Source organism: Erythrolamprus reginae, chromosome 7, assembly GCF_031021105.1.
Source record: "Erythrolamprus reginae isolate rEryReg1 chromosome 7, rEryReg1.hap1, whole genome shotgun sequence".
Classification (NCBI taxonomy): Eukaryota; Metazoa; Chordata; class Lepidosauria; order Squamata; family Dipsadidae; genus Erythrolamprus; species Erythrolamprus reginae.
The window spans coordinates 39372203-39399844 of NC_091956.1; the positions used below are offsets into that span (position 1 = coordinate 39372203).

The following is a 27642-nucleotide window of genomic DNA, read 5'->3' on the forward strand; positions in this document are numbered from 1 at the left end:
AAAGCACTACTATATTCTGAGAGAGCATTCAAAGGCATCTCTCTTTATTCTATCAGAACTTCAGGTAGATTTTGAAAGCTTGTTTTTTAGGGAAATGTAAGTCTGTAGTATATTTTTTAAATTAAAGAAGTATTTTTAATTGTTTACAATTCCTAAGATAATTTTTAAGAAATTACTATTTAGAAATGATGGTTTCATCAAAAGATTGTTAAGGGGTCCATCTTACATATATAAATAAGATGGATTCCAGAGATTCTGGTTGATGTTGCAACAAGATATTGCAACAAAGTGTTAGTTATGACATATAAAGCTCTACATGGCTTAGGGCCAGGTTACTTACAGGACTGCCTTCTGCCTCATGAATCCCAGTGACGAGTTAGGTTCCACAGAGTTAGCCTTCTCCAGGTCCCATCAACTAAGCAATGTCACCTGGCGGGACCTAGGGGTAGAGCCTTCTCTGTGGCAGCCCCAGCCCTCTGGAATCAACTCCCTGCAGAGATTTGTGCTGCCCCCACCCTCCTGGTCTTTTATAAGGTTTTAAAAACTCACCTCTGTCAGCAGGCTTGGAGCCATTGAGCATTGACATCCAATGGAATGAATGTGAATGACTATTTTTTAATAATTGGGGGTTTAGATTAGAACTAGGTTAGTTTTAATGTTTTGGTTTTCTTACATGTACCTTTGTATTTACTCCTGTTTTGTAAGCCACCCTGAGTCTACAGAGAAGAGCGGCCTAGAAATCCAAATAAATAATAAATAAATAAGAACAGCTAGAGAATAGCAGGCTCTGCCAAGCCTTGCAAAGTCCAGCCAGTAACTGCTGTTGGGAGACCCTATGGGATCATAACTGCCCTGTAGGGGTGGAGAAGGAAGGAGATGAACTTTGCTGACTGAGCTTGGCAATTTTGGGACCTCAGGAATTGACTGTAGTGTATGCATGGTTCTTTTTAGGATATTATTTTATTGTTTTATTATATTACTGATTTTATTGTGTATTCTGATCATATTTTAATATTGTTGTATTTATCCAACTTGTTAGCCGCTCTGAGTCCATTTTGTACGCAGTACAGTACAGTACAATCAATCAATCAATAAAATTTCCTTGTTAGATCTGAAGCAAACTCTCCTGAATAACGGCCATTTTTGACAGTCACAAGCTGGGACAACCGGAACCACAAGATTTGTGCTGGAGTGGTGCATGGATAGAGCATTAATCTGAGTGAGATAACTGCCAACTCTTATTCTAAAAAGTTAAGTACAGTAATACCTTGTCTTACGAACTTAATTGGTTCCGGAAGTAGGTTCATAAGGCGAAAAGTTTGTAAGACAAAACATTGTTTCGTAGGAAACAATGTAAAAGCAATTAATGCATGTAAAAAGAAAAAGAAATTGCAAAATGGCGCTCCGCTGGGTGCCGCCGCCCAGCTGTCACCTGGGGGGTTTCTCGGCACTCTCCCGAACCTGAACCCAAACTTTTCGGGTTCGGGAGGCCGCCGAGAAGCACCGCCGCCCAGCTGTCACCTTCTGAAACAGCCGGGAGGCTTCTTGGCGTTCTCCCAAATGCTGAACCTGGAAGTTCAGGTTCGGGTTCCGGGGGCCGCCGAGAAGCGCCCGGCTGTTTCAGAAGGTTACAGTTGGGCACCCCCGCTCAGCGGAGCGCCGTTTTTGTGATTGGTGGCGGCGTTTTCAGTCGATCTGGAGGCTGGAAGGGAGGTGGGGAATCCCAATAGGGAATTCCATGGGCGGAGCTTTGACGCCGCTGCCGATCGCAAAAATGGCGCTCCGCCGAGTGGCGCCCCCCGGTTGTAACTTTCTGAAACAGCCGGGTGCTTCTCGGCATCCCCCGGAACCCGAACCCGAACTTCCGGGTTCGGCATTCGGGAGAACGCCGAGAAGCCCCCTGGCTGTTTCAGAAGGTGACAGCCGGGCAGCGGTGCTTCTCGGCGGCCTCCCGAACCCGAAAAGTTCGGGTGCAGGTTCGGGAGAATGCCGAGAAGCCCCCTGGCTGTTTTAAAAGGTGAGAACCGGGCAGTGGCGCCCAGCGGAGCGCCATTTTGCGATCTGCTGTGGGTTTGTAAGCCGAAAAAAGTTCGCAAGAAGAGGCAAAATTTTTCCGAACCCCGGATTCGTATCACGAGGGGTTCATATCACGAGGGGTTCGTATCACGAGGTACCACTGTATAACGTTTTTAAAAGATAATTTCAAGTGTTAAGAAAGCAGTGATTAGACACATGAAGAAGATTAAAAATTAAAAATTAAGAGGTGAAAGAAATGCCCAAGGGAAGCTTTAAAATACAGAGCCAGGAAAAAAGCTTAAATAATTGGAAAGGTGATTTTCAGGAGAAATTATTTCGCTCATTTGTGTTTCTAACCCCCCTAGATTTATCGGATAATCAGCTATTTTTGACAGACCTTTTAATGTTGGACTTGGGAGAAGGAGAGCCATCTACTGGAAGAAGAGAAGCACTACAGCAACAGTATTTTTAGTGAAAGTAAGTTCAATACACATAAAATCTAATACACAGAAGTAAATAATATCTGGAAGGTGGTCTGACCTTGACTCTATGCTAGAAGACAACTTGGATATTTTGAAAATACTTAATGAGTTTTTGTTTCCTTTTGAATATTTCTAAGATGAGCTAAATTGCAAATAACTAAACCTTATTGAAACTGGCTACTGGCTTTATGGATTTGAAAGACTGGAGAAACCTAGAAGATGAATTTGGATTAGATTATTAATGCTATTTGATGGAACATTCTATGAGATAAAAGAAGAAAGGTGAGAGAAGAAAAGAGAAAAGAAGAAGAGTTAAATAAGACGAATATTTAGACAACTGGGAACATATGTAATTGGAAACCAAAAGGCTATAAATAACTGTAGAATTTTAAAGATTATAAATTTAGGGGATTTGGAGGCATAACTATGGGAGTGATTGAATTCTATTAAACAGGAATTTTTTCTTAATATTGAGATGCTGGAATCACAGAGGTAATTTTTATTAAACTGTTACAAAATGAATTTACAGGGAATAATGGAGGTAAATGAAGAAATAATTGTGATGCTCAAAAGCATACTTTAAACTATAAAGAACAATAAGGAGACAAGGGGATTGTTTAAAGATAAAGAAATTAGTATATAAGTCACACATCAATGGGGGGAGAGATTAACATAATATTCAAGAAGTAGAGGAGAAATTAAAAGAAGCAGTATGTTAGGACTTTGTCCATAACTGTTGGGTTGGCAATATATTGGCTGCAGGTGTTGCAGACTGCCACAAGGGGAAGCTAGAGTTCACAGCTTATTTCTCTGAGTCACCCGCTCTGTTTCTCTTTGTCTGGCTATGCACTGTTAATGGTTACCAATGTTTCCTCTAAGCTGTGCGGCCATGTGGCCGCGCACGTGTTAACAGACCTCCACGTGGCAGTTTCCAACTGCCGCGTGGAGGTAGCCATTGATGCAACAGTCACCGCCACAGTTATCTCCCAAGTCTTCACCCAGCACCTCCAGCCGCGGCGAGGGACAAAGGCAATGGCGGAGACCTGGCGCTGTGATGCTGTGAGAAGCCCCCTCTACAACCAGCCAATCAATGAAGAGCCGGTGTGGCCATTTGCTAACTCCACATCAGGGGTCACCGCAGAGAGAGAGGCAGATTTGTTACTGAGCCAGGATGCTCCCTGGAGAGGTAGACAGAGCTGGCAGCATGACTTTCAAACTGACTCTATTTCGATCCTATGGAGGGAGGGAGGAAGAGAGAGAGACCGAAAGGCCCAGCTGGCTCCTTTCCCCCTCCCTTCGTCTCGTCCATTGTGTGTGGGCGGCGTGACTTTCAAATTGACTGGATTTCCACCTTGGGGAGGGAGGGAGGAAGAGAGAGAGAGAGAGAGAAAAGCCCGGCCAGATGTGGCTTTAAAGCTGACTGGATTTCCACCTTGGGGAGGAAGGGAGGAAGAGAGAGAGAGAGAGAGACAGAAGCTCGGCTAGCACCTTTCCCCCATTCTCCTCCCTCCGACTCTAAAGTGTGGCGTGGCTTTAAAACTGACTTGATTTCCACCTTGAGGAGGGTGGGAGGAAGAGAGAGAGAGAAACAGATAGAAAAAAGAGAGAGGAAGGAAAGGAGAGAAAGAAAGAAAGAAAGAAAGAAGGGAGGGAGGGAGGGAGGGAGGAAAGAAAGAAAGAAAGAAAGAAAGAAAGAAAGAAAGGGAGTAAGGAAAGAAAAAGAGAAAGAAAATCAAAATCTAGTTTGAAACTAGCTCAAATCTTTAAGTGGCATTTTGATACTCAGCGTATTTGTCATCTGAATATCTGCTATCCAGGCTTTTTGTGGGGGATTTACAAGGCCGTGTATGTAATCAAAAGCAAATTGATCATGTTTAATCTTTCTATGCAGGATAATGACAAATTCCCTTTCAATTTTATTGTAAATGTATTGTACATGTTGTGGTTAGCTCTGGCCCAGCTCTTGCTCCAAGGACTGAGGAGGTGGATGCGGGGGAAACATCAACATGCCATAGGCCTGTTTTGCTGCCAACAGAGTCAGGCAATGAATTGTCCTCTGCAGAAGGAAGTGACGGTGAGATGGAGGAGTGGGGCTTGGAAGACAGCCCAGGAAGAAGTCAATCACCCTTATCTTCCTTAGATTCGGATGAGGAAATAATTATAGACCCACGCATGTGTAGAGCTATGCATAGGAGTGAACAGCTTAAAAGGTATTATAGGAGATAATTGAGTCCACCTGTGGTTGGGTGGGGTTCAAGTAATTAGGGCTGCTGTTAAATTGGCAGTGTGCTGGCCTCGCAGTGTGGAGATTATCTGATCGTACTGGTTTGGGACGTGACTTGCTGTTTCAGGACCCTGTTTGTTGATTTTTCAAGACTTTGAAACCAAGGCAGAGCAAAGCGTGTGTGTTTCAACTTGTGGAAGAAGGAAGGCTGTGATGTTTCTTCACAGCTGCTAGCTAAGTACTTTAGGACTGTTTAAGAGGTTTTTACAGTCTACAAGGTTGTTTTGGGAAGAGTAATCTTTGCAATACACAAAGGGTGCTTTGTTTCTTTTGAATTTTGTGATAAAAAACATTGTTTTTGAATTTTCAAGTGTGTGTGTGTCTGAATTTTTTACCCTTGAATTTTCGGGAGGCTCATACCTACTCCTCTTTCTTATACATTCTTCTTAAAAGAAACTAAAAACCCTTATACAACCTTTTCCTAATTAATAGGGGGGAAATTCCTAATAAAACAAAACCAAAATCTATTACTATTGTGTGTGTAAGAGACAGCAAGATAAGCAGGAGAACAAAGTTCCTTATCCAAACAGCCACCACTGCCCACTCATACTCCAAGAAGCGCTCTGTCGGCCAAAGCTGAGGAGGAATTTGCAGGCCTTCAGGGGGGTCCTGTATGGAAGAGCCTTTCCCGCCCAACATCGCCCCAGGCAGCAAGCCAATGGGGAAATTGGGTGCCCCAAGCGCCTGGTGGGCACCAGATAGGGGAAGGATGGCCCTAAGCAAGACGGGCACAATCCTCCCTCAGGGCTGCCTCAGGGCGAACTTCTGTGCCCTGCCATGTGCCTCGGGGGGGGGTGGGGGGTGGCTGAGCGCTCCATTGTGACTTTTAAAGAGAAAGGTGGAGGGAGGGCGAGGCAAGAGCTCCGGTTTGGGCAGCGCTACAGGAGTGTGTGTGAGTGTGTGTGCGTGTGTGTGTGTGCATCCTGTGGGGGAAAAGCAGCGGTTGTTGCTCGGCTGATGGTGCTGCCCAAACCAGAGCTTTTGTCTCGCCCTCCCACCGCTTGTGGCAGAGCGCTCAGCCTCCCCCCCCCCGAGGCACATGGCAGGGCGCAGAAGTTTGCCTTGAGGGAGGAGGCGGAGATTGCACCCATCTTGCACATGAGCTCCTCATTCCGCTGCCAGCCCACCATGCGCCTGGGGGGGGGGGGTAGGTTGAGTGCTCCACTGAGACCTTTAAAGAGAAAGGCAGAGGGAGAGTGAGGCAAGAGCTCTGGAATACTCATATCAAATTACCTAAGTGCCAAAGCCCACTGCAACAATATCGCCAAAAAGGCTTCAAGAGTTGTTAACCTAATCCTACATAGCTTCTGCTCTGATAATCTCACACTCAATCAGAGCATACAAAACTTTCGCCAGACCAATCGTTGAATACATCTCATCTGTCTGGAACCCACACTGCATTTCGGACATAAACACTCTAGAAAATGTCCAGAGATACTTTACTAGAAGAGCCCTCCACTCCTCTGCTTGCAACAGAATACCCTACACTACTAGACTTACAATTCTAGGTTTAGAAATCTTAGAACTATGTCGCTTTAAACACAACATAAGTATAGCCCACAAAATCATCTGCTACAATGTCCTTCCTGTCAACAACTACTTCAGTTTCAGCCACAACAACACCCGAGCACACAACAGATGCAAACCTAAAGTAAACCGCTCTAAATTTGACTGCAGGGAATATGACTTTTATAACTGAGTAGTTGATGCATGGAACTCACTACCTGACTCTGTAGTGCCATCAACTAACCCCCAAAACTTTACCCTTAGGCTATCTACTGTTGACCTCTCCCCATTCCTAAGAGGTCAGTAAGGGGTGTGCATAAGTGCACCAGAGTGCCCTCCGTTCCCTATCCTAATGTTTCTTTTTTTACTAGTATCATATATATCCTAGTCTCCCTTAATTTTAAAATTCCAGCTAAAAAAACATTTTATATATATATATATATATATATATATATATATATATATATATATATATTATTATCTTTGTATATCACCTATACATACTTGACAAAACAAACAAATTAAATAAATAAAAAGTCAATAAATGCTGGAACTCCAAAAAGGCTAAGAGATGATGGCTAGTGACAAAATATATTAATAAAATGGAAAAATAGAAATACAAATAGGGAAAATAGTAGCATATATATTAACAGAAAATAGAATCCATTATAACTAAAAATAAATTAACCTTAGTAGATGTTTAAGATTAGTTAATCTAACTATATTATTAATATTAATAATATGTTAAAATATATTGTTAATTTAAACTTTTAAATATTAGAAATTGTGGGGATTTTGAGATTATGCCCAGGATTGATTAAATTTTGTTAATAATTGGCTTTATTAGTAGTCCTAGATATTTGGGATATTGAGATTATGGTGGAATAATTATTTTTCTAAAATATTAAATATTTGTAATTTAGTAGGGGACAACAAATACAAGGCGCAAAGAAATATTATTTATGTTTAAATGAATTAACGGGGGGAAACCTAAAGAATTATAAAGAGAGAATAGTATCATAGAAATTTTTATGAAGTATACTTAGGTTGTTCCAAAGATGATGTAGTTCTAAGCTTTCTAAGCCCAGGATTTCAAGTCTGGTTGTGTAAGGTATTCTGTTGTGAGTAAAGGAATGGACAGCTCTTCTAATAAAGTATCTCTGGACACTTTCTAATGTATTTATGTCCAATATGCACTGTGGCTTCCAGACAGATGAGCTGTATTCAAGGATTGGTCTGGAGAATGTTTTGTATGCTCTTGTGTAATATTACCAGAGAAGAAGCTAGATAAGATTAGGTTTACAACTCTTAAAACCTCTTTGGTGATGTTGTTGCAGTAGGCTTTGGCACTTAGGTAATTTGATACAAGTATTCCAAGTTTTTTGACAGAGTTAGGGTCATCTGCAAGGTCTTGTTTATTTAGCTTATATTTGGTATTTTGATTCTTTTTGCCAATGTGTAGCATTTGTTGGTTGAGATTTGGATTTGCCAGATGTTTGACCATTCAGACACAAAGTCAAGGTTTTTTTGGAGGATAGCAGTGTTATCGGTGGTGTTGCTTGTAATGTGATTGCAAAGGTCATTTATATAGAGGATACTGTTGGTTCTAGTACACTGGCTTGGGGAAGGCTGCTGTTAACAGGAAGGGGGTTAGATAGGGTGCTCCCCATTGCGACCACTTCTTATCTGTTTGACAGGAAGACAGTTGCATACATACATACATACATACATACATACATACATACATACATATCCCAGTAAGTTCAAATCCCAGTAAGGATATGGCAGTCTGATGAGAGCAAATAAGCTTGAAATAGTTCTGTAGTAGTCTCCCATCCTTTTCGTTATCAGCAAAAATATGTTACATTTATATAGTTGTCGGCTATAAAAAGTTTATCTGCCTTGGAATATGGCCCCTTGTGGGGCCCAGAGGCTTAAAGAAGCTGTATGCTCTTCCCATATACCAGTCTCAACAAAAAATCACAGATAACCCTTCCCTGGTACAAGCTAATAAGGAGGCAAGCCTGTAGCCTAGAGGCTAAAACCACTGCCTTACAAGGCAGAGGCCCAGGTTCAAATCCTAATAAGGGTATGGCTGTTCTGTGCATGGCCCACAGAGTGAACCCCTCTAACTCAAAAGTCCCTTATTTCATGGTAAAAATCACACTCTTTATTGATAAAAGCACACAGTGTAAAGCAGATTGAATGGCAAGGAAAAGGGAGTTATTTCTCTCTCCAGAATGAAGCATCAACAAAGTCTGGGAAAGATGCCAAACCTGGCCTAAATGGCATTCCTTAGATAACAATTTATCATTCAAGAAAATAAATCAGCTCACCGAAGTCCTGGGCAAAAATCATCCAGCAGAGAATGTCTTTTTCTGAGGCAGAAATCATGGTTTTGAAACCTTTTTCAAGTTCACCCCCACTCTAAAACCTCTTCCATTGAATGACATTGAAACCCCAACTACCCCAAATCCTTTGTTTTTATACTGCCTGGAAGTGACATCACACCCCAAAGAGGCTACAGCTGTAAACTAATACCTTTTACTATGCAACTCCTCTTGCCTTCTCAGCAATCTCCTATATTGAGGATCTATCCACAAATTATCCATTCTAATGTTTTTTTCATCCTCTGACTAGGACCACTCCCCCCATTGTCATATCAGCCCCCTCTAGTGGTTCCTCGGGCTCCCTCTGGTCACTTTCTCCCTCACTCTCTGCATCAGCTGGCAACCCCCCTGGCCTAGGATATCCAGAGGGGCCTGGCTCATCCTCCTCAGAATCTGACAGGACCAGAAGTTGACAAGGAGCACTTACAACAATGGCTGCCTGACAAGAGCAAAAAAGCTTAAAATAGATCTATAGTAGTCTCCCTTCAGCAAAAATGTCACACACATACATGTTTGTTTTCTGTTGAATTTTTATCAATAGGTTTTCTTATCAACAAAAATATGTTTCATATATGTTTGTGTATGTGTGTGTGCAATATATATAGTTATATATTATATAGTGTATATATAGTTGCATATATATACAGAAAGTGAGTATAACTCCAAAGTTATATAATAACAATCTTAGTAAAACCCAAGGCAAAATTTTCTTCTTCCTTCTTGTCTTCTATTTTGCATTTTATCTTCCAAGTATATTTCTTCAATGTAATTCTCTTAACCTGGGGAAAAGATTAAAAGTACTCACGCCATCAGGAAATTTCCTCCAGTATTTGAAACACAGCCTCTGGTTGTTGGTGTTGCATTTTTGTCATAGCCACACGTACCACATAATAAACCCAGGTAGAAAAAGACCAGTATCAGGATTACCATGCAGCATAGGATTAAGTAGCCTAGCCACCTAAACAGAGTAACAAGAGATGATTCCAAGATAAATCAAGAGCCAACCACATTTCTCTAAATTTCCTATTCTCATTCAATAGTATTAGAATTATTTTTAAAGTTTTTTTGCATTTTAGAATCTTTCTAATAAAAGGTATGTAGATCAACGAATACACTGTAAATTAAATAGTTAAAGGGATATATTCAATTTGAGAAGCCTGAACAAAGATAAAAGTATAAGTTTAGCTTATCTTGTGGAAGTTGAATGCTGAGGATCTCTCCCTTGGAAGATTATAACTGCTTCTACATATTTCAAATTTGTAGTATTTGCTGCTAATAAAGCAATAGCAGTTATATGGATATTCTGTCCTGCCAATAAACTCTGCTTTGCATATTAACGGCAACAAACACTATTAGCGGTGCTGTGTGACTAAAGATTTTAAAATATATTATAGAGTTTCAAAGATTTAAAGGAAACTTGAGAGCCAAAACATTTATTTATAGTTTTCCAAGACTAGAACTATCCAAACAGGAAATGTTAAAATTGTTTATAAAACAAATAAATATCTACTTGATATATCAACTCACTTTCCTTCTCCTAATACTTATCAGTTTTCATGATAAGTTAAAGCTTATCATGGGGGAGGAGCAGGATTAAAAACATCTCCCTTTGAGAACCTGAACATGTGTTTCTCTTGTACTTCCAGCATTGGCTGCTCACCAAGATCTCTCTGGTATAATTAGTGTTGGGCGAACCAAACTCACACAATTCAGGTCCGTACTGAATTTTGCGGTGTTCGGCATACCGAACCTGAACCCAAAGTTTTTTTAAAATCCGTGCCGAAGTTTGGGTTCGGTTCGGGCAACGTGGCGAAGCGGCAGACCAATTGACAGCCTTCTTCTTACCTGAAGTCATGCGGTCTCCGGACATCAAGGTAAATGAAAGTCTGGGATTGACCATGTGTCCTGCTGACCACTGATTGGCCAGCAGTATGCATGGCTTGGATTGGTCCCCAAGGACACCTGACCTGCCTCTATAAAAGGCAGCACCTTGCTTCCCAGCCCCATTGTAAGAGTTAGCGAGGGAAAGTCTGTGTTACTTATACTGAGAGGGAGAGATAGATTAGCTATCACTTTGTTTCTGCTACAAAGAAAGAGAGATATTGACCTCAAAGACTCTTCATACAAGTTGAAGAGACAAGAAAACTTTAGTGAGCATCCAGGCAGGGCAGGGCTGAAGAAGAAAACGACAGGGGGAGGCAGGGAGCCAGTTGCTCTCTGCTACACTTCCACTTTTACATTTTTAAAACTTTTTTCCTTTCATTCATTTTGTGTACAAATGCATGGAAGGGCACAACAATATTACTTTGTGAGTATTTGGGGGGTTATTTTCTCTATCCTATACTTCCACTTTCAAATTTTTAAACCATTTTTTCCTTTCATTCATTTTGTGTACAAATGCATTTTAGGGCACAACAATATTACTTTGTGGGTATTTTTGGAGTTATTTTCTCTATCCTATACTTCCACTTTCAAATTTTTAAAGACTTTTTTTCCTTTCATTCATTTTTATTTTGTGGGCGGCAAGACTGCCACTCAGTAAGCCAAAAAAAAAAAAGGTTGCTGAATCTGAACAAGCCTGAACAAGCCTGTCTGAAAAAAAGTTCTCTAGTGCGGTCTGGGAAACTTCTTGTCCTGGAAAGCAACACCTGCTTCTGGGGCCAAAGCTATTTCCTATATCCAGAGGGAGGGGGGCTCCTGTTCCTGTCTGAAGAAAAGTTCTCCCGTGCGGTCTGTGGTTCTTCTAGTCTTGGAAAGCAACACCTGCTTCCAGGGCGAAAGCTATGTCCTGCATCCAGAGGGAGGGGGACTCCTGTTCCTGTCTGAAGAAAAGGTCTCCTGTGCGGTCTGTGGTCCTTCTAGTCTTGGAAAGCAACACCTGCTTCCAGGGTGAAAGCTATTTCCTGTATCCAGAGGGAGGGGGACTCCTATTCCTGTTTGAAAAAAGTTCTCCGGTGCAGTCTGGGAAACGTCTTGTCCCAGAAAACAACACCTGCTTCCGGGGCCAAAGCTATGTCCTGTATCCAGAGGGAGGGGGACTCCTGTTCCAGTCTGAAAATAAGTTATCCGGTGCTGTCTGAGAAACTTCTTGTCCCGGAAAGCAACACCTGCTTCCGGGGCCAAAGCTATGTCCTGTGTCCAGAGGGAGGGGGACTCCTGTTCCTGTCTAAAGAAAAGGTCTCCCGTGCGGTGTGTGGTCTGTCTAGTCTTGGAAAGCAACACCTGCTTCCGGGGCCAAAGCTATGTTCTGTATCCAGAGGGAGTGGGACTCCTGTTCCTGTCTGAAAAAAAGTTTATCTGGTGTGGTCTGGAAAACCTCTTTCCCGAAAAGCAACACCTGCTTCTGGGGCCAAACCTATGTCCTGTATCCAGAGGGAGCGGGACTCCTGTTCCTGTCTGAATGTAAGAAAAATTTAGTCCTAGATATACTATTTACCATGTATCTTTCATAGCTTATTGAACTTTCGAACCTTGGCGAGCCTTGCAAGTAGGGGATTGCACAAGAGGGGAAGAAAACATGTTTATCAGGAAGCAGGAATGATGAAATCTTATGTTTCAAGCCAAGGAAATTTCATAGGAATGGGGAACAACAAGATAAACGGTTCTGAAGAAATAGGAAACAGAAACATAGAAGAATGACGGCAGAAAAAGACCTCGTGATCCATCTAGTCTGCCCTTATACTATTTTTTGTATTTTATCTTAGGATGGATATATGTTTATCCCAGGCATGTTTAAATTCAGTTACTGTGGATTTACCAATCACGTCTGCTGGAGGTTTGTTCCAAGGATCTACTACTCTTTCAGTTTTCTCAAAAGACACCTTACAATATAATATTATAGATGTATATAGCATTGCTTCCAGTTGTACGGATTCAGCTCCAGTGATCTTAGAAGCCGATGTCTTAGAAGAACTGGAACAATTAAAGATAAATAAGGCAATGGGTCCATATGGCATCCACCCCAGAGTTCTTAAAGAACTCAGATTTGTCATTGCTACCCCCCTGACTGATTTGTTTAACCAATCCCTGTTAACAGGAGATGTTCCTAAGGATTGGAGAATGGCCAGTGTTGTGCCTATCCACAAGAAGGGCAGTAGAGAAGAAGCTGGTAACTACAGGCCAGTTAGCTTGACATCAGTTATAGTTAAAATGATGGAGACTCTACTCAAAAAGAGGATAAATCAGCACCTAAAAAACAACAACTTATTGGACCCAAATCAGCATGGCTTTACTGAAGGCAAGTCATGTCAGATAATCTCATTGATTTCTTTCACTATGTCACAAAGGTGTTGGATGAAGGTGGTGCCGTGGATATTGCCTGTCTGTACTTCAGCAAAGCCTTTGATACAGTTCCATATAAAGAGCTGATAGATAAATTAGTGAAGATTGGACTTAATCCCTGGATAGTTTAGTGGATTTGCAGCTGGCTGAAGTGTAGACATCAGAGAGTTATTGTTAATGGTGAGTATTCTGAGCAGAGACAGGTTACAAGCGGTGTGCCACAAGGGAAGTTGAGCTGGAGAAACAAGACCATATTTGGAAAAGAGAATAGAGGGAGGCAATATCATATCAAACACTATAAATATATCATTGTATCTATCCATAAGGTATCACGGTATCAGCTAGCCTGAGCTGTGATCCCACATATGCATATCTGTAAAATAGACAACTTCCTTGTCTATTTTTTTCTTTTATTTTTGTGTCAATAAATTGTTTGATTTTATACAGAGCTCTGTGTGTATTGGGGGGGGGGTTTCTATCAATTTTGGCGAGGGCAGGCAGGAGTCTAGTGACTTTTTCTTTTACAGGCAGAGAAGGGGGGGAGAAGGAGGTGGGGGTTTTTTTCTTTTCCCCTCCCTCCTCTGTTGGGGATTTGTCTCCTTTTATCCCTTCTCTGTCTGGGGGAAAGCTCCATGGATCTAGGTGGTCCCGGGACAAAGTAGAGTATTGGCAGCTGCCGGCCAATGGTGGTGAGGTGGTGAGTATAAGCCATCTGGAGTGAAATGATGTGTGTGTGAATGAGGCACTACAGGAATGAACATATTTCTTTTTTGGGTTCTTTCTTTGTGTCTGTGTTTCTTTGATGCATCAAAGTGTTGTTTAAGTGTTCCATACACTGTGCAGGGGCCATATGTTGTAAATTACAGAATGGGTTCAAGGCTTACAGCTATGTGTCAACAGTTTGGGGGAGCGGCAGAGGTTCCTACTATTCCTTCAATATCTCCTTTGGGAGAATTGTTGGCACAATGGGTTGAGACCTGGTTGTCCCCCTATACTACGGATTTGGATAAGGTTCTTATGATAACATATTTTACTAGAGAATGGCCAAAACATATATTGATAAAACCAAATTATAGGTGGAATAAATATGGGGATTCTGATCCATATTGGATTACAGCATTAAGGAGAGTGCTGGAAGCAAAAGGGTGACTTGATCAAAAATTCCCCTGGAATTTTGTTGTTTAGGAAGAACCGTTAGGGTTGGGGGGGGGGGGAAGTGTAAAGGTCCTTTATGAAAAGGAAGAAAATAGGAAAGGATGGGATCCTTTAAGATACCCCCTTTGTCCATCCTCCCCTCTGACTGTGGACAGGCTGCTGGTTTTGGTGGGCAGGCTGGAGTGGCTGGGTCCCCTGAAAGGGCAGATGTTAATCCTAGTATCATATTATCCTCTCCTTCTCAGAGGGTCACTAGGTCAAAAGCTAGGGTTTTACCCTTGAGACAAGTACTGAGTGGTTTGAATGCCACAGGTGAAGCCGTTACTACCTTTGTCAATGTTCCGTTGACCTCCTCTGATTTACGTACTTATACATTGGTTATGCCAAATTTGAATAGTGACCCTGTAGGGACAGCAGATTCCTTGAATTTGTTTCTGGGGCCTAATGTGTACAGGTTTGCGGAATTGCAGTACATTTTGAGTTATTTATTCACAACAGAGGAGAGGACGCAGATTCATACTGCTGCCCTGAGTTATTGGACTAAATTACAGACAGGAATAATAAATCCGGTGGCCGCTGAGGTCAAGTTTCCTTTGGTGGATCCTGAGTGGTATGTGAACACTCAGGAGGGTAGAAGGCAATTAGAGGATTTGAAAAAGATTATAATAGAGGGTGTGCAAACTGCAGTGCCACAAGGGACTAATCTGAAGAAAGCTTTTGAGGTGGGTCAGTATAAGGATGAGACTCCCCATGAGATAGGATAAAGAATAGTTTGAATAAATATTCTGGGCTTGCTCCAAGTAGTGCAGAGTATGAGGCTTTACTTAAGATGCAGTTTGTAACAAATTCATGGCCAGATATACAAAAAAAGATTCAGAAGTTGGAAGATTGGGCAAGTGCAGATATTACAAAATTACTGAAAGCAGCTCAAAAGGTTTACGTGAATAGGGAGGAGACCAAGAGTAGACAGATAGCACAATTAATGGCATCAGTTTTGAAAGCTGACAAATTACAGGAAAAGAAAGAGATTGGGAAGGGGAGGTTAAATATAACATCAGGACCGAATGGTAGAGTGAGGCCTTCATGGAAGAAGCCTCTGGGTATAGAAAGTAAACAATGCTTTGCCTGTGGACGGGAAGGTCATTTTGTACAGAATTGTCCTCAAAAGAATAGAAATCAGAGAAGGAACCAGAGGTTGTACTCTTTAATGGGGGATGATTGACAAGCTCAGGGGGTTGAAATATTGTCCCACACTGAACCCTTGATAAATCTTTTAGTGGGACCAGAGGAGGAAGAACAGACATTTTTAATTGATACCGGGGCTGTGAAAACATCACTTTGTGAGGTGCTTAAGGGACTGAAAAAAGGCATGGATACTATTAAAATTAGGGGGGTGCAGGGTGTTACATTTGAAGTGCCATTGGTAAAACATGTAAGGATGAGGTATGGAGACAAGGTTTTATTTTTGGATGTGATTATAGTGCCGGATGCTGGGTCATATTTATTGGGTAGAGATTCCTTATATCTATTGGGTTGTGAAATGACATTTACCAATAAGGCCTGTGAGATAAAGGTGTTAACGGTGGATCAGGAACAGAAAATAGACCCAATAGTTTGGGAGGCTGCTGGAAATAGGGGTATATTGCAAATTACTATTATCATTATCATTATCATTATCATTATCAATCATTATCATTATTATTAGATTTGTATGCCGCCCCTCTCCGTAGACTCGGGGCGACTCACAACAGTGACAAAAACAATATACATTGACAAATCTAATAATTCAAAATCTAAAATAACACGTGTACATTTCAAAATCTAAAAGCAAGGAACCCCAATATAAAAAACATACATACAGTCATATCATGCACTAAAATTACATAGGCAGGGGGAGATGTCTCAGTTCCCCCATGCTTGATGATAGAGGTGGGTTTTAAGGAGTTTACGAAAGGCAAGGAGGGTGGGGGAAGTTCTAATCTCTTGAGGGAGCTGATTCCAGAGGGTCAGGGCCACCACAGAGAAGGCTCTTCCCCTGGGTCCTGCCAGACAACATTGTTTAGTCGACGGGACCCGGAGAAGACCAACTCTGTGGGACCTGACCGGTCGCTGGGAGTTCTGCGGCAGAAGGCGGTCTCGCAGATATCCTGGTCCGGTGCCATGAAGGGCTTTATAAGTAATAACCAACACTTTGAATTGTGACCGGAAACTGATCGGCAACCAATGCAGACTGCAGAGTGTTGGAATAACATGGGCATATTTGGAAACGCCCATGATTGCACTCGCAGCTGCATTCTGCATGATCTGAAGTTTCCGAACATTCTTCAAAGGTAGCCCCATGTAGAGAGCGTTACAGTAGTCGAGCCTCAAGGTGATGAGGGCATGAGTGACTGTGAGCAATGACTCCCGGTCCAAATAGGGCCGCAACTGGTGTACCAGGCGAACCTGGGCAAATGCCCCCCTCGCCACAGCTGAAAGTTGTTCCACTAATGTGAGCTGTGGATTGAGGAGAACGCCCAAGTTGCGGACCCTCTCCGAGGGGGTCAATAATTTCCCCCCCCCCCCAAGGTGATGGACGGAGAGATGGAATTGTCCTTGGGAGGCAAAACCCACAGCCACTCCGTCTTATCAGGGTTGAGTTTTAGTCTGTTGACACCCATCCAGGCCCCAACAGCCTCCAGACACTGGCATATCATTTCCACTGCTTCATTGACTGGACATGGGGTGGAGATGTAAAGCTGGGTATCATCAGCGTACTGATGATACCTCACCCCATGCCTTTGGATGATCTCACCCAGCGGTTTCATGTAGATATTAAATAGTAGAGGGGAGAGGACTGACCCCTGAGGCACCCCACAAGGGAGAGACCTCGGGGTCGACCTCTGACCCCCCACTAACACTGATTGCGACTGACCGGAGAGGTAGGACGAGAACCACCGGAGAACAGTGCCTCCCACTCACAACCTCTCCAGGCAGCTCAGAAGGATACCATGGTTGATGGTATCGAAAGCCGCTGAGAGGTCAAGAAGCACCAGGACAGAGGATAAACCCCTGTCCTGGGCCCACCAGAGATCATCCATCAACGCGACCAAAGCAGTTTCCGTACTGTAACCGGGTCTGAAATCCGACTGTTGAGGACCTAGATAATCGGCTTCTTCCAAGGACCGCTGAAGCTGGAGCGCCACCAGCTTCTCGACAACCTTCCCTATTGGCAAATATTGGCAAACAGGGTGGAAAATATTCTACCGAAAGTAATTGGAGAAGATCAATATGGATTTGTTAAAGGAAGGAAGATTTATGAACCAATAAGGAATGTGGTCAATGTTTTACACCATGCTACCAGTACCAAAAGAAAATTAAGTATTCTAAAATTAGATGTCTATAAAGCTTTTGATAAAGTTAACCACGATTACTTATTTCAATTATGTAAAGATTTAAATATGGGAGATTCATTCTGTAGAATTATAGAAGCAATATATAAGGATAATATAGCTCAAATCAGAGTAAATGGTAACAGAACAGAAACGATTAAAATTCAGAATGGAACTAAGCAGGGTTGCCCACTATCCCCAATGTTATTTGCATTAGCAATTGAGACTTTAGCTAACAAAATTAGAAATGATAAGGAATGGAGAGGTTATCAAATAGGGAAATTTGAATTGAAATTAAATTTGTTTGCAGATGATGCTATAGTGATGTCTGAAACCCCAATAGAAATGATGAAAAGAATAATTATATTGCTCCAGGAATTTAAAGATCAATCTGGACTTAAGGTTAATATAGAGAAATCAGAGATAATATGTTTAAATACTGGCCCTAAAGAGCAAATCGAGATACAAAAAATATCAGGATTGAAATTAGGTTGCAAAAAAATGAAATATTTGGGAATTTGGTTGTTTAAGAATCCAATAAAAATAGTGACGGCTAATTATAATTTAATATGGAAAAAATCCAGAAGCAGATAAAAAATTGGAAGGGTAAAAAGTTAGGAAGAATTGCCAAGATTAGGGCCCTTAAGATGATGATTATACCAAAAATGATGTATTTGTTTCAGGTTCTACCGGGTAGTTTTCCTGAGGCAAAACTAAGAGAATGGGATAACAAATTAAGTTATTGGATTGAAGGAGATAAAAAACCCAGAATAAGGAAGCATTGGCAGTTTGCACAAGAGAAAGAGGGAGGTTGGGGCAGTCCGTGCTTAGTATTATATAGAAATGCGTTTCAAATGGAAAGGTTAATGGAACTACAGTTATGGGGGGGAAAGAAATGGGTAGAGTTAGAAAAAGAAATCAATAATATAAACAACAAAGAATTATTATTTAAAAATTGGAGTAGAATAGAAACCAGTAAATTAAGTGATCCTTTTAAAGCATGTTTAGAAATATGGTATAAATGTCAGAGGAAAAGTGGAATAAGGGTATCCAGGCTATCAACGTTATATGTATTGAATATAGGGGATGATGTTAATTTAAGTAGAATCATTAAAGTATTAAATAGTAAAGGGATAACGAGAATTGAACAATTATATGAGAAAGATGGAAGAGTCAGCAGAACTCGATTGGAATGGTGGATTGGTAAACAGAAATGGTTGCAGATTAATGCAATAAGTACATATTTAAATAAAAGTGAGAATAAAGAAGCTTTCTTATGAGAAGAAAATTGCTTAGAAAAAATAATAAGAGAAAAGATAAATGAGAGCAAAGCACAAGCCGGCAATATATACAGAATGCTATTGCAGATGGAAGAGGAAGTAACACAAAGTTTGACAAGATGCTGGCAAGACGATTTACAAATAGATGAAGGGGAAATGAAAGAAACAATAGAATATATATATAAGATTAAAAATACGAGAGTTAGAGAGATGAGAAGGAAAATTTTACATAAATGGTACTATACACCAGTACAAATTGCACACTTCCAGGGGAAAGAGAAGGGTAAATGTTGGCATGGGTGCCAGGAAAAGGGAATTTTTATACATATGCTCTGGGAGTGTGCAGAAATTCAGAAATTTTGGAATGTAGTGCAGAACGAAATTAACAAAATGTTAAACATTAACTGGATAATTACAAAAGAAATAGCAATTTTAATTAAATATAGGGAATTAGGAGAATTCAAGGAAATCAAAGCCGCAGCATTGGAAAGTGCCCAAGCGGTAATGGTATTAGGTTGGAAAGATTCTACAAAATGGACATTACAAAATTGGTACTGGTACATAGTGGACCACATACATTTTGAAATTATGGAAATAAGATTAAACAATTTTGATGAGAATAAATTGGAGAAGTTGATGGTGCAATGGAATAAGGTAAAAGATTATATGTTAAGTAGAATCTGTGATGTAAATACGAAAAATAAATTGCAATCACTCTTTTAGTAATACTTGATGCAAGATAGAGCCAAGGAGTAACAGATAAATAATTAAATTTTTTTGAATCCTCTTATATGGGTGGGGGGGGGGGTGATGGGGGGGTGTCATTGTTATATGTTTGTTTTATGTAAATTTTTAAAAATCAATAAAACTTTACTAAAAAAAAAAAAGACAACCTTCCCTATAAAGGGAAGGTTGGAGACTGGACGATAGTTATTAAGTACGGCTGGGTCCAGGGAAGGCTTCTTGAGGAGGGGGTGCACAAGTGCCTCCTTATAGGGAGCCGGAAAGGACCACCTCCCCAAGGAGGCATTGACAATCTCCTGGACCCAGCTCCGTGTCACCTCCCTGCTGGCCAAAACCAGCCAGGAGGGACACGGATCCAGTAAACAGGGGGCGGAACTCACAGCTCCAATGGCCTTGTCCACTTCATCAGGTGTCACCAGATCAAACTCTTCCCAGACAGATGGACAAGTACAGGCCCCAGTCACCTCGACTGACTCATTGTCAGTCGACTGCAATCCAATCGGAGTCGAGGTCCGCCCGGATCCGAGCGATTTTATCAGCGAAAAATGTGTTAAAGTCCTCAGCACTACTCTGTAAGGGCTCCCCAACTCAACCCCTGGTTAAGAAGGGAGCGGGTCACCCTAAACAGAGCAGCCGGGCAAGATTCCGCTGATGCAATCAAGGCGGCATGGTACGTGCATCTTGCCACCTTGAGTGCCACTTTGTAAGTCTTAATATGAGCTCTTACAAGTGTTCGATTGGATTCAGACTTACTCTTCCTCCATCGCTTCTCTAGACATCTCTTCCGGCGTTTCAACTCCCGGAGCTCCTCGTTGAACCATGGAGCTCTACAGGGTGTAGTGCCGCGGAGAGGTCGCAACGGCGCAATCCGGTCAAGAGCCTCTGCTGCATCCTTGTTCCAGGCCTCAACAAGAGACTCTGCCGAACTATGGACGAGTGTATCTGAAATAACCCCAAGCGACCTCTGAAAGCCCTCTGGGTCCATCAGGCATCTGGGGCGGAACCTCCTAATTGGTTCCGCCTCCCTGCGGGGAAGGATTGGAGCCAGGAAGTTAAGTCGCAGTAGAAAATGGTCTGACCATGACCAAGGCAACACTTCTAAGCCCCTTAGTCTCAGATCATTACTCAATTGCCCAGATAGGAATACCATGTTGGGTGCGTGCCCCCCCTCGTGAGTTGGACCCTGTACTACTTGAGTCAGGTCCATGGCTGTCATGGTGGCCATGAACTCCTGTGCTAGCCCAGAGGTTTCACTGAGCGACGGCAGGTTGAGGTCCCCCAAGACAATAAGTCTGGGAAACCCCACCGCCAGCCCGGCTACCTCCTCGAGCAGCACAGGCAGGGCTGTTGACACGCAGCTGGGAGGCAGGTACGTGAGTAACAAGCCCACCCGAACCCCTAATTCCAACTTCACCAGGAGGGACTCGCATCCCACAATCTCTGGAGTCTACCAAAGCCCCCCACACACTTTGGGGACTCTACACATGAACGGAGAAGAAGGCATGGGATCGTCTAGATGCCCAGAGTATAAACAGACCTCTCTCTCTCTGCAAAAAGGAAAGGATCATTAGCCTTCCCAATTTTTTCCCACAAAGCCCCCTGCCCACCCCCACTTTGGGGACCCATGCCTCTTTTCACCCCTCCTTCATTTGTCTTGAGAGTCCCCAGAAGTGGGATGGGGAGGGGGCATTGGGAGCGCTTTCACACCCACAAACACACACCCACACCCACACATACCAATTCTACTCAGGACCCCTCCTCAAGCAGGAAACTGACAGAGTCATAGAGATGGATGGTACCTCAGAGGCCATCTAGTCCAGCCCTCTTCACAAGCAGGAGAATTGGTCTCCCAGTAAAATTTCTGGGGTGCTAAATTGGCTGGTGGAACTCCCTGCCTCACAACAAGCTAATTTGGGAAGCCAATCAGATTGGTCCTCACAAAAGACGGGTGGGTGGGAGAGAGAGATAGGTAGGATTCTATTAGCAAATGACAAAAGGGAAGACTCATTTGCTGTCTGGGGCCCCTTTATGACCTGCTTGTCATGATTATCTGTGGAATTTTTACGATGCCTCGAGGCAGATGCAAAAGGAACATTGGCTGGGGGAACACATTGCTACAAGCTCCTTTCTAAATCTCCCTTTGCATTTCTCTCTCTCTCTCTTTTTCTTCAGGGTCCCTTCCAACACTCTTCCCCCCCGCACTTTGTGGACTGTCCACATGGACAGAGAAGGGGGTGAAAAGGGCATGGGATCGTCTAGATGCCCACAGCATGAACGGACCTCTCTCTCTCTCTGCAAACAGGGAGGGATCATTAGCCCTTCTATCTTTCCCACACGCACATACACTTTGTGGACTGTCCACATGGAGAGAGAAGGGGGTGAAAAGGGCAGGGGATTGTCTAGATGCCCACAGCATGAGCAGACCTCTCTCTCTCTCTCTCTCTGCAAACAGGGAGGGATCATTAGCCCTCCTATCTTCCCCCCACACACACTTTGTGGACTGTCCACATGGAGAGAGGAGGAGGTGAAAAGGGCATGGGATTGTCTAGATGCCCGCAGCATGAACGGACCTCTTTCTCTCTCTCTGCAAACAGGGAGGGATCATTAGCCCTCCTATCTTTCCCACATGCACACACACTTTGCTGACTGTCCACATGGAGAGAGGAGGGGGTGAAAAGGACATGGGATCGTCTAGATGCCCACAGCTTGAACGGACCTCTCTCTCTCTCTCTGCAAACAGGGAGAGATCATTAGCCAAGAAAGGTGTCAGACTAGATGGCCACTGTGGCTCCTTCCATCTCTATCATTCTGTAAAACTCCTGAATGAGAAGGTGGGTCAGACTAGATGGCCACTGAGGCCCCTTCCCTCTCTATCATTCTGCAAGTCTTCTGAATGAGAAGGGTGGTCAGACTAGATGGCCACCAAGGTCCCTTTCCTCTCTATCATTCTGTGAGTCTCCTGAATGAGAAGGTGGGTCAGATTAGATGGCCACCAAGGTCCCTTCCCTCTCTATCATTCTGCAAGTCTCTTGAATGAGAAGGGAGGTCAAGTCAGACTAGATGGCCCCCGAGGTCCCTTCCCTCTCTATCATTCTGCAAGTCTCCTGAATGAGAAAGTGGGTCAGACTAGATGACCACCAAGGTCTCTTTCCTCTCTATCATTCTGTGAGTCTCCTGAATGAGAAAGTGGGTCAGACTAGATGACCACCAAGGTCCCTTTCCTCTCTATCATTCTGTGAGTCTCCTGAATGAGAAAGTGGGTCAGACTAGATGACCACCAAGGTCCCTTTCCTCTCTATCATTCTGTGAGTCTCCTGAATGAGAAAGTGGGTCAGACTAGATGACCACCAAGGTCCCTTTCCTCTCTATCATTCTGTAAGTCTCCTGAATGAGAAGGTGGGTCAGGTCAGACTAGATGGCCACCAAGGTCCCTTCCCTCTCTATCATTCTGTAAGTCTCCTGAATGAGAAGGGGGTCAGACTAGATGGCCACCAAGGTCCCTTTCCTCTCTATCATTCTGTGAGTCTCCTGAATGAGAAAGTGGGTCAGACTAGATGGCCACTGAGTTCCCTTTCCTCTCTATCATTCTGTAAGTCTCCTGAATGAGAAGGTGGGTCAGGTCAGACTAGATGACCACCAAGGTCCCTTCCCTCTCTATCATTCTGTAAGTCTCCTGAATGAGAAGGGGGTCAGACTAGATGGCCACCAAGGTCCCTTCCCCCTCTATCATTCAATGTGTGTGTTTGTGTATGAAAGAGCAAACTGTCCCATTCTTTCCTTCCAAAAGTAGCATTTTGTAACAACCGTTCTGATTGGATGGTGGCGAAGTGTCCCATGTGGCCAAAAGGCTGTGGCTGAATTTGGATTTTTGTGGCCAAAGGGCTGGGGCCAAGAGCTAGGGGCCTTTGGGCGAGGGAGTGAAGGCAGAGGCTGATCAGCTGCTGCGGAGGAAAGAACTTCATCCAACTGGCGGAGGCAAAAAGTCCCATTCCCTCTATCTATCACCCCCTCCCATTCATTTCCATTCACACCATTCCATTCATTCCAGTGATTATGGATATCCATTTTAAGGTAATTAATTAAAAAATAAATAAATAAAAAATTACTAAGATAATCCCATTCACTAATAACATAAATTAGCCCCCTAAACATTGTTTAAAAAGCGACAATATATAATACATATAACTAATCCCCCTAAAATTAGCTAAAACAGTAAACATAAAACATAAAAACATAGACAAAAATAGTATAGGAAATTATTAAATTGGCTGATAGTTTTTGGTTGGTTCTGACAAGGTCCAATGCCAATGTACAATTAATCAGCAGTTCTAAAAACAGTCAACAGTCTAAAAGTTCTAGTAGAGTCCGGCATAGGAGTCCAAGTAACCAAATGTCTGAATCTCTGGGTAAGAATAACCACTGCAATACTGGCCGCTGCCACCGACCAGCATCTCCAGTCCATGCCCATATGGTTTGACTGTTTTTACCTTGGACTTCTCTGTCTCTATCTTAACGTCCCTTCTGGCTCCTGTCAGTCACTCCAGTCACCCCACAATGTCCGCTGCTCTTCTCAGGTGGCATCTCCAGTTCTCCCACACAGTTTTCTGCCCTCCATGCTTTGTAGGCTTGCAATAGCCACTCCGGATTCAATCTTGCAATCAGCCTCCGTTCCAATGGACCCTCCAACGCCAGGTGCCCCCACCATTCAGCACCACAGCATCTCGGGACTGGCTGGTTCGGTGGCAAAGATCCGGTTGTTATGTTCAGTTCTCAGTTCTCGCAGCGGCAAGCAAACAGGCAGGCAAGCAAACCAATGACAGGCAGCTCTGTTTTAGTTGACAGCCGCCATTTTCTGAGCCCCAGCTGGTCTCCACGGTGAAAATAGTTGGATAAAATGCCACGGAGCAGCAGGGCATCGGGTTCTTCCCGAGCTGGGTGGGAGGGATGCTTTCCTCCGGAGGTTCTAATCCCCCTCCTCTTCTCAGAATGCAGTTACAAAAGGAACAGGCAACGGGCAACAGGGACATGCCGCGGGTAATAGGCGGCTCCGTTTTACCTTGCGGTCGCCATTTTCTGAACCCCAGCTAAAATGCCTCCTTTAACACTAAAACTGAAGGAGGGAGTACAGCCAGTACAGGAAAAACAGTATAAAATTCCTATAGAAGGTATAAGAGGATTGAAACCAGTGATAGAAACTTTGTTACAGGATGGTTTAATTGAACCTGCCATGTCCCAATTTAATTCACCTATTTTACTGGTTCGTAAACCTGATGGATCTTATCGCTTAGTTGAAGATCTAAGAAAAATTAATAGATTAATTGCTAGTTGGCATATTATAGTTCCCAATCCATATACCCTTTTAAGTCGTATTCCGAATAATCATACATACTTCAGTGTTGTTGATTTGAAAGATGCATTTTGGACATGTCCATTGGCTGAGGAATCAAGGGATATTTTTGCTTTTGAGTGGACAGATACAGATACACATAGGATTCAACAATTTAGATGGTGCGTTTTGCCTCAGGGGTTTTCCGAAAGCCCTAATTTATTTGGGTAAATGTTGGAACAAGTGTTAGTTAATTATCAGGTACCTAAGCGATTAAGACTTCTCAAATATGTGGATGATTTATTGCTATCTGGAGAGAAGAAGGGGGATATGGAGAATGGAACGAATGCCTTATTGAATTTTTTAGGCATGCAGGGCTTGAGAGTGTCTAAGAAAAAATTACAATATGTGGAGCTGGAAGTGAGATATTTAGGTCATATAATCAGCCAGGGCAGTAAGAAGATAAATCCGGAGAGAATAGAAGGTATAATGAGGCAGGCTGTACCGAAGGATAAGAAGGAGGTTCGAAGGTTATTAGGTTTGGTGGGTTATTGCAGGTTATGGATAGATGGATATACAGATAAGGTGAAATTTTTGTATGAGATATTATTGGAGGAGGAACCATGGGAAGTAAGATGGAAGAAAGGTGATGAGGATGGGTTGGAAGAATTAAAGAAAGCATTAATCCAAGCACCGGTGCTAAGTTTGCCAGATTTAGAGAAGCCATTTCATTTGTTTGTAGCAGTTGAGGATGGGATAGCTAAAGGGGTATTGGCACAGGTATGGGCTGGGAAGAAGAAGCCCATTGCATTTTTATCCAAATTGATGGATGATGTGGTAAGAGGTTGGCCTTGGTGCATCCAGGCTGTAGCTGCTACTGCCCTGTTAGTGGAAGAAAGTAGGAAATTGACTTTTGGAGGGGTGTTAGTGGTGAGTAGTGCTCACCAGGTAAGAAATGTGTTGATGCAAAAGGCTCATAGATGGCTCAAAAATTCTCGTTTATTGCAGCATGAGGTGAACTTATTAACACAAGATGATTTAATGCTTACTACAGATAGGAATCTTAATCCATCTGAATTTCTATCTGGAATAACACAAGAGTGGGATGATATAGAAAATGACTGTGTAGAAGTAGAAAGATAGAAACATAGAAGACTGACGGCAGAAAAAGACCTCATGATCCATCTAGTCTGCCCTTACACTATTTTTTGTATTTTATCTTAGGATGGATATATGTTTATCCCAGGCATGTTTAAATTCAGTTACTGTGGATTTACCAACCACGTCTGCTGGAAGTTTGTTTCAAGGATCTAATACTCTTTCAGTAAAATAATATTTTCTCATGTTGCTTTTGATCGTTCCCCTAACTAACTTCAGATTATGTCCCCTTGTTCTTGTGTTCACTTTCATATTCACTTCCCTCCTAAACCTTATTTAACCCTTTGACATATTTAAATGTTTCAATCATGTCCCCCCTTTTCCTTCTGTCCTCCAGACTATACAGATTGAGTTCATTAAGTCTTTCCTGATACGTTTTATGCTTAAGAACTTCCACCATTCTTGTAGCCTGTCTTTGGACCTGTTCAGTTTTGTCAATATCTTTTTGTAGGTGAGGTCTCCAGAACTGAACACAGTATTCCAAATGTGGTCTCACCAGCACTCTATATAGCGGGATCACAATCTCCCTCTTCCTGCTTGTTATACCTCTAGCTATGCAGCCAAGCTTGCTTTCCCTACCGCCTGACTGCACTGTTTACCCATTTTGAGACTGTCAGAAATCACTACCCCTAAATCCTTCTCTTCTGAAGTTTTTGCTAACACAGAACTGCCAATACAGTACTCCGATTAAGGATTACTTTTTCCCAAGTGCATTATTTGACATTTGGAAACATTAAACTGCAGTTTCCATTGCTTTGAGCATTTATCTAGTAAAGCTAAATCATTTACCATATTACAGACGCCTCCAGGAATATCAACCCTATTGCACACTTTAGAGTCATCGGCAAATAGGCAAACCTTCCCTACCAAACTTTCCCCTATGTCACTCACAAACATATTAAAAAGAATAGGACCCAGAACAGACCCTTGTGGTACACTGCTTGTAACCTGTCTCTGCTCAGAATACTCGCCATTAACAATAACTCTCTGATGTCTACGCTTCAGCCAGCTGCAAATCCACTGAACTATCCAGGGATTAAGTCCAATCTTCACTAATTTATCTATCAGCTCTTTATGTGGAACCATATCAAAGGCTTTGCTGAATTTCAGATAGGCAATATCCACGGCACCACCTTCATCCAACACCTTTGTGACATAGTCAAAGAAATCAATGAGATTAGTCTGACATGATTTGCCTTCAGTAAAGCCATGCTGATTTAGGTCCAATAAGTTGTTGTTTTTTAGATGCTGATTTATCCTCTTTTTGAGTAGAGTCTCCATCATTTTAACTATAACTGATGTCAAGCTAACTGGCCTGTAGTTACCAGCTTCTTCTCTACTGCCCTTCTTGTAGATAGGCACAACACTGGCCATTCTCCAATCCTCAGGAACATTTCCTGTTAACAGGGATTGGTTAAACAAATCAGTCAGGGGGGTAGCAATGACAAATCTGAGTTCATTACGAACTCTGGAGTGGATGCCATCTGGATCCATTGCTTTATTTATCTTTAAGTGATTAATTTGCAGACAAAAGTACGTGCAGATTTGAAAGACATCTGAAGAAAAGGTCTCCCGTGCGGTCTGTGGTCCTTCTAGGATTGGAAAGCAACACCTGCTTCGAAAGCTATATCATGTATCCACAGGGATGG

General features: G+C 42.6%; 1 protein-coding gene across 1 annotated transcript in view; it reads right to left on the reverse strand.

Annotated features, from left to right (window-relative positions):
* The window catches only part of PROM1 (prominin 1), a 541566-nt gene that overhangs the window by 133675 nt on the left and 380249 nt on the right, over window positions 1–27642 (reverse strand). Inside the window, exon 13 of the mRNA XM_070757376.1 lies at window positions 9484–9636. Within this exon, the coding sequence (XP_070613477.1) occupies window positions 9484–9636 (153 nt within the window). The remainder of the gene's footprint in view (window positions 1–9483; window positions 9637–27642) is intronic.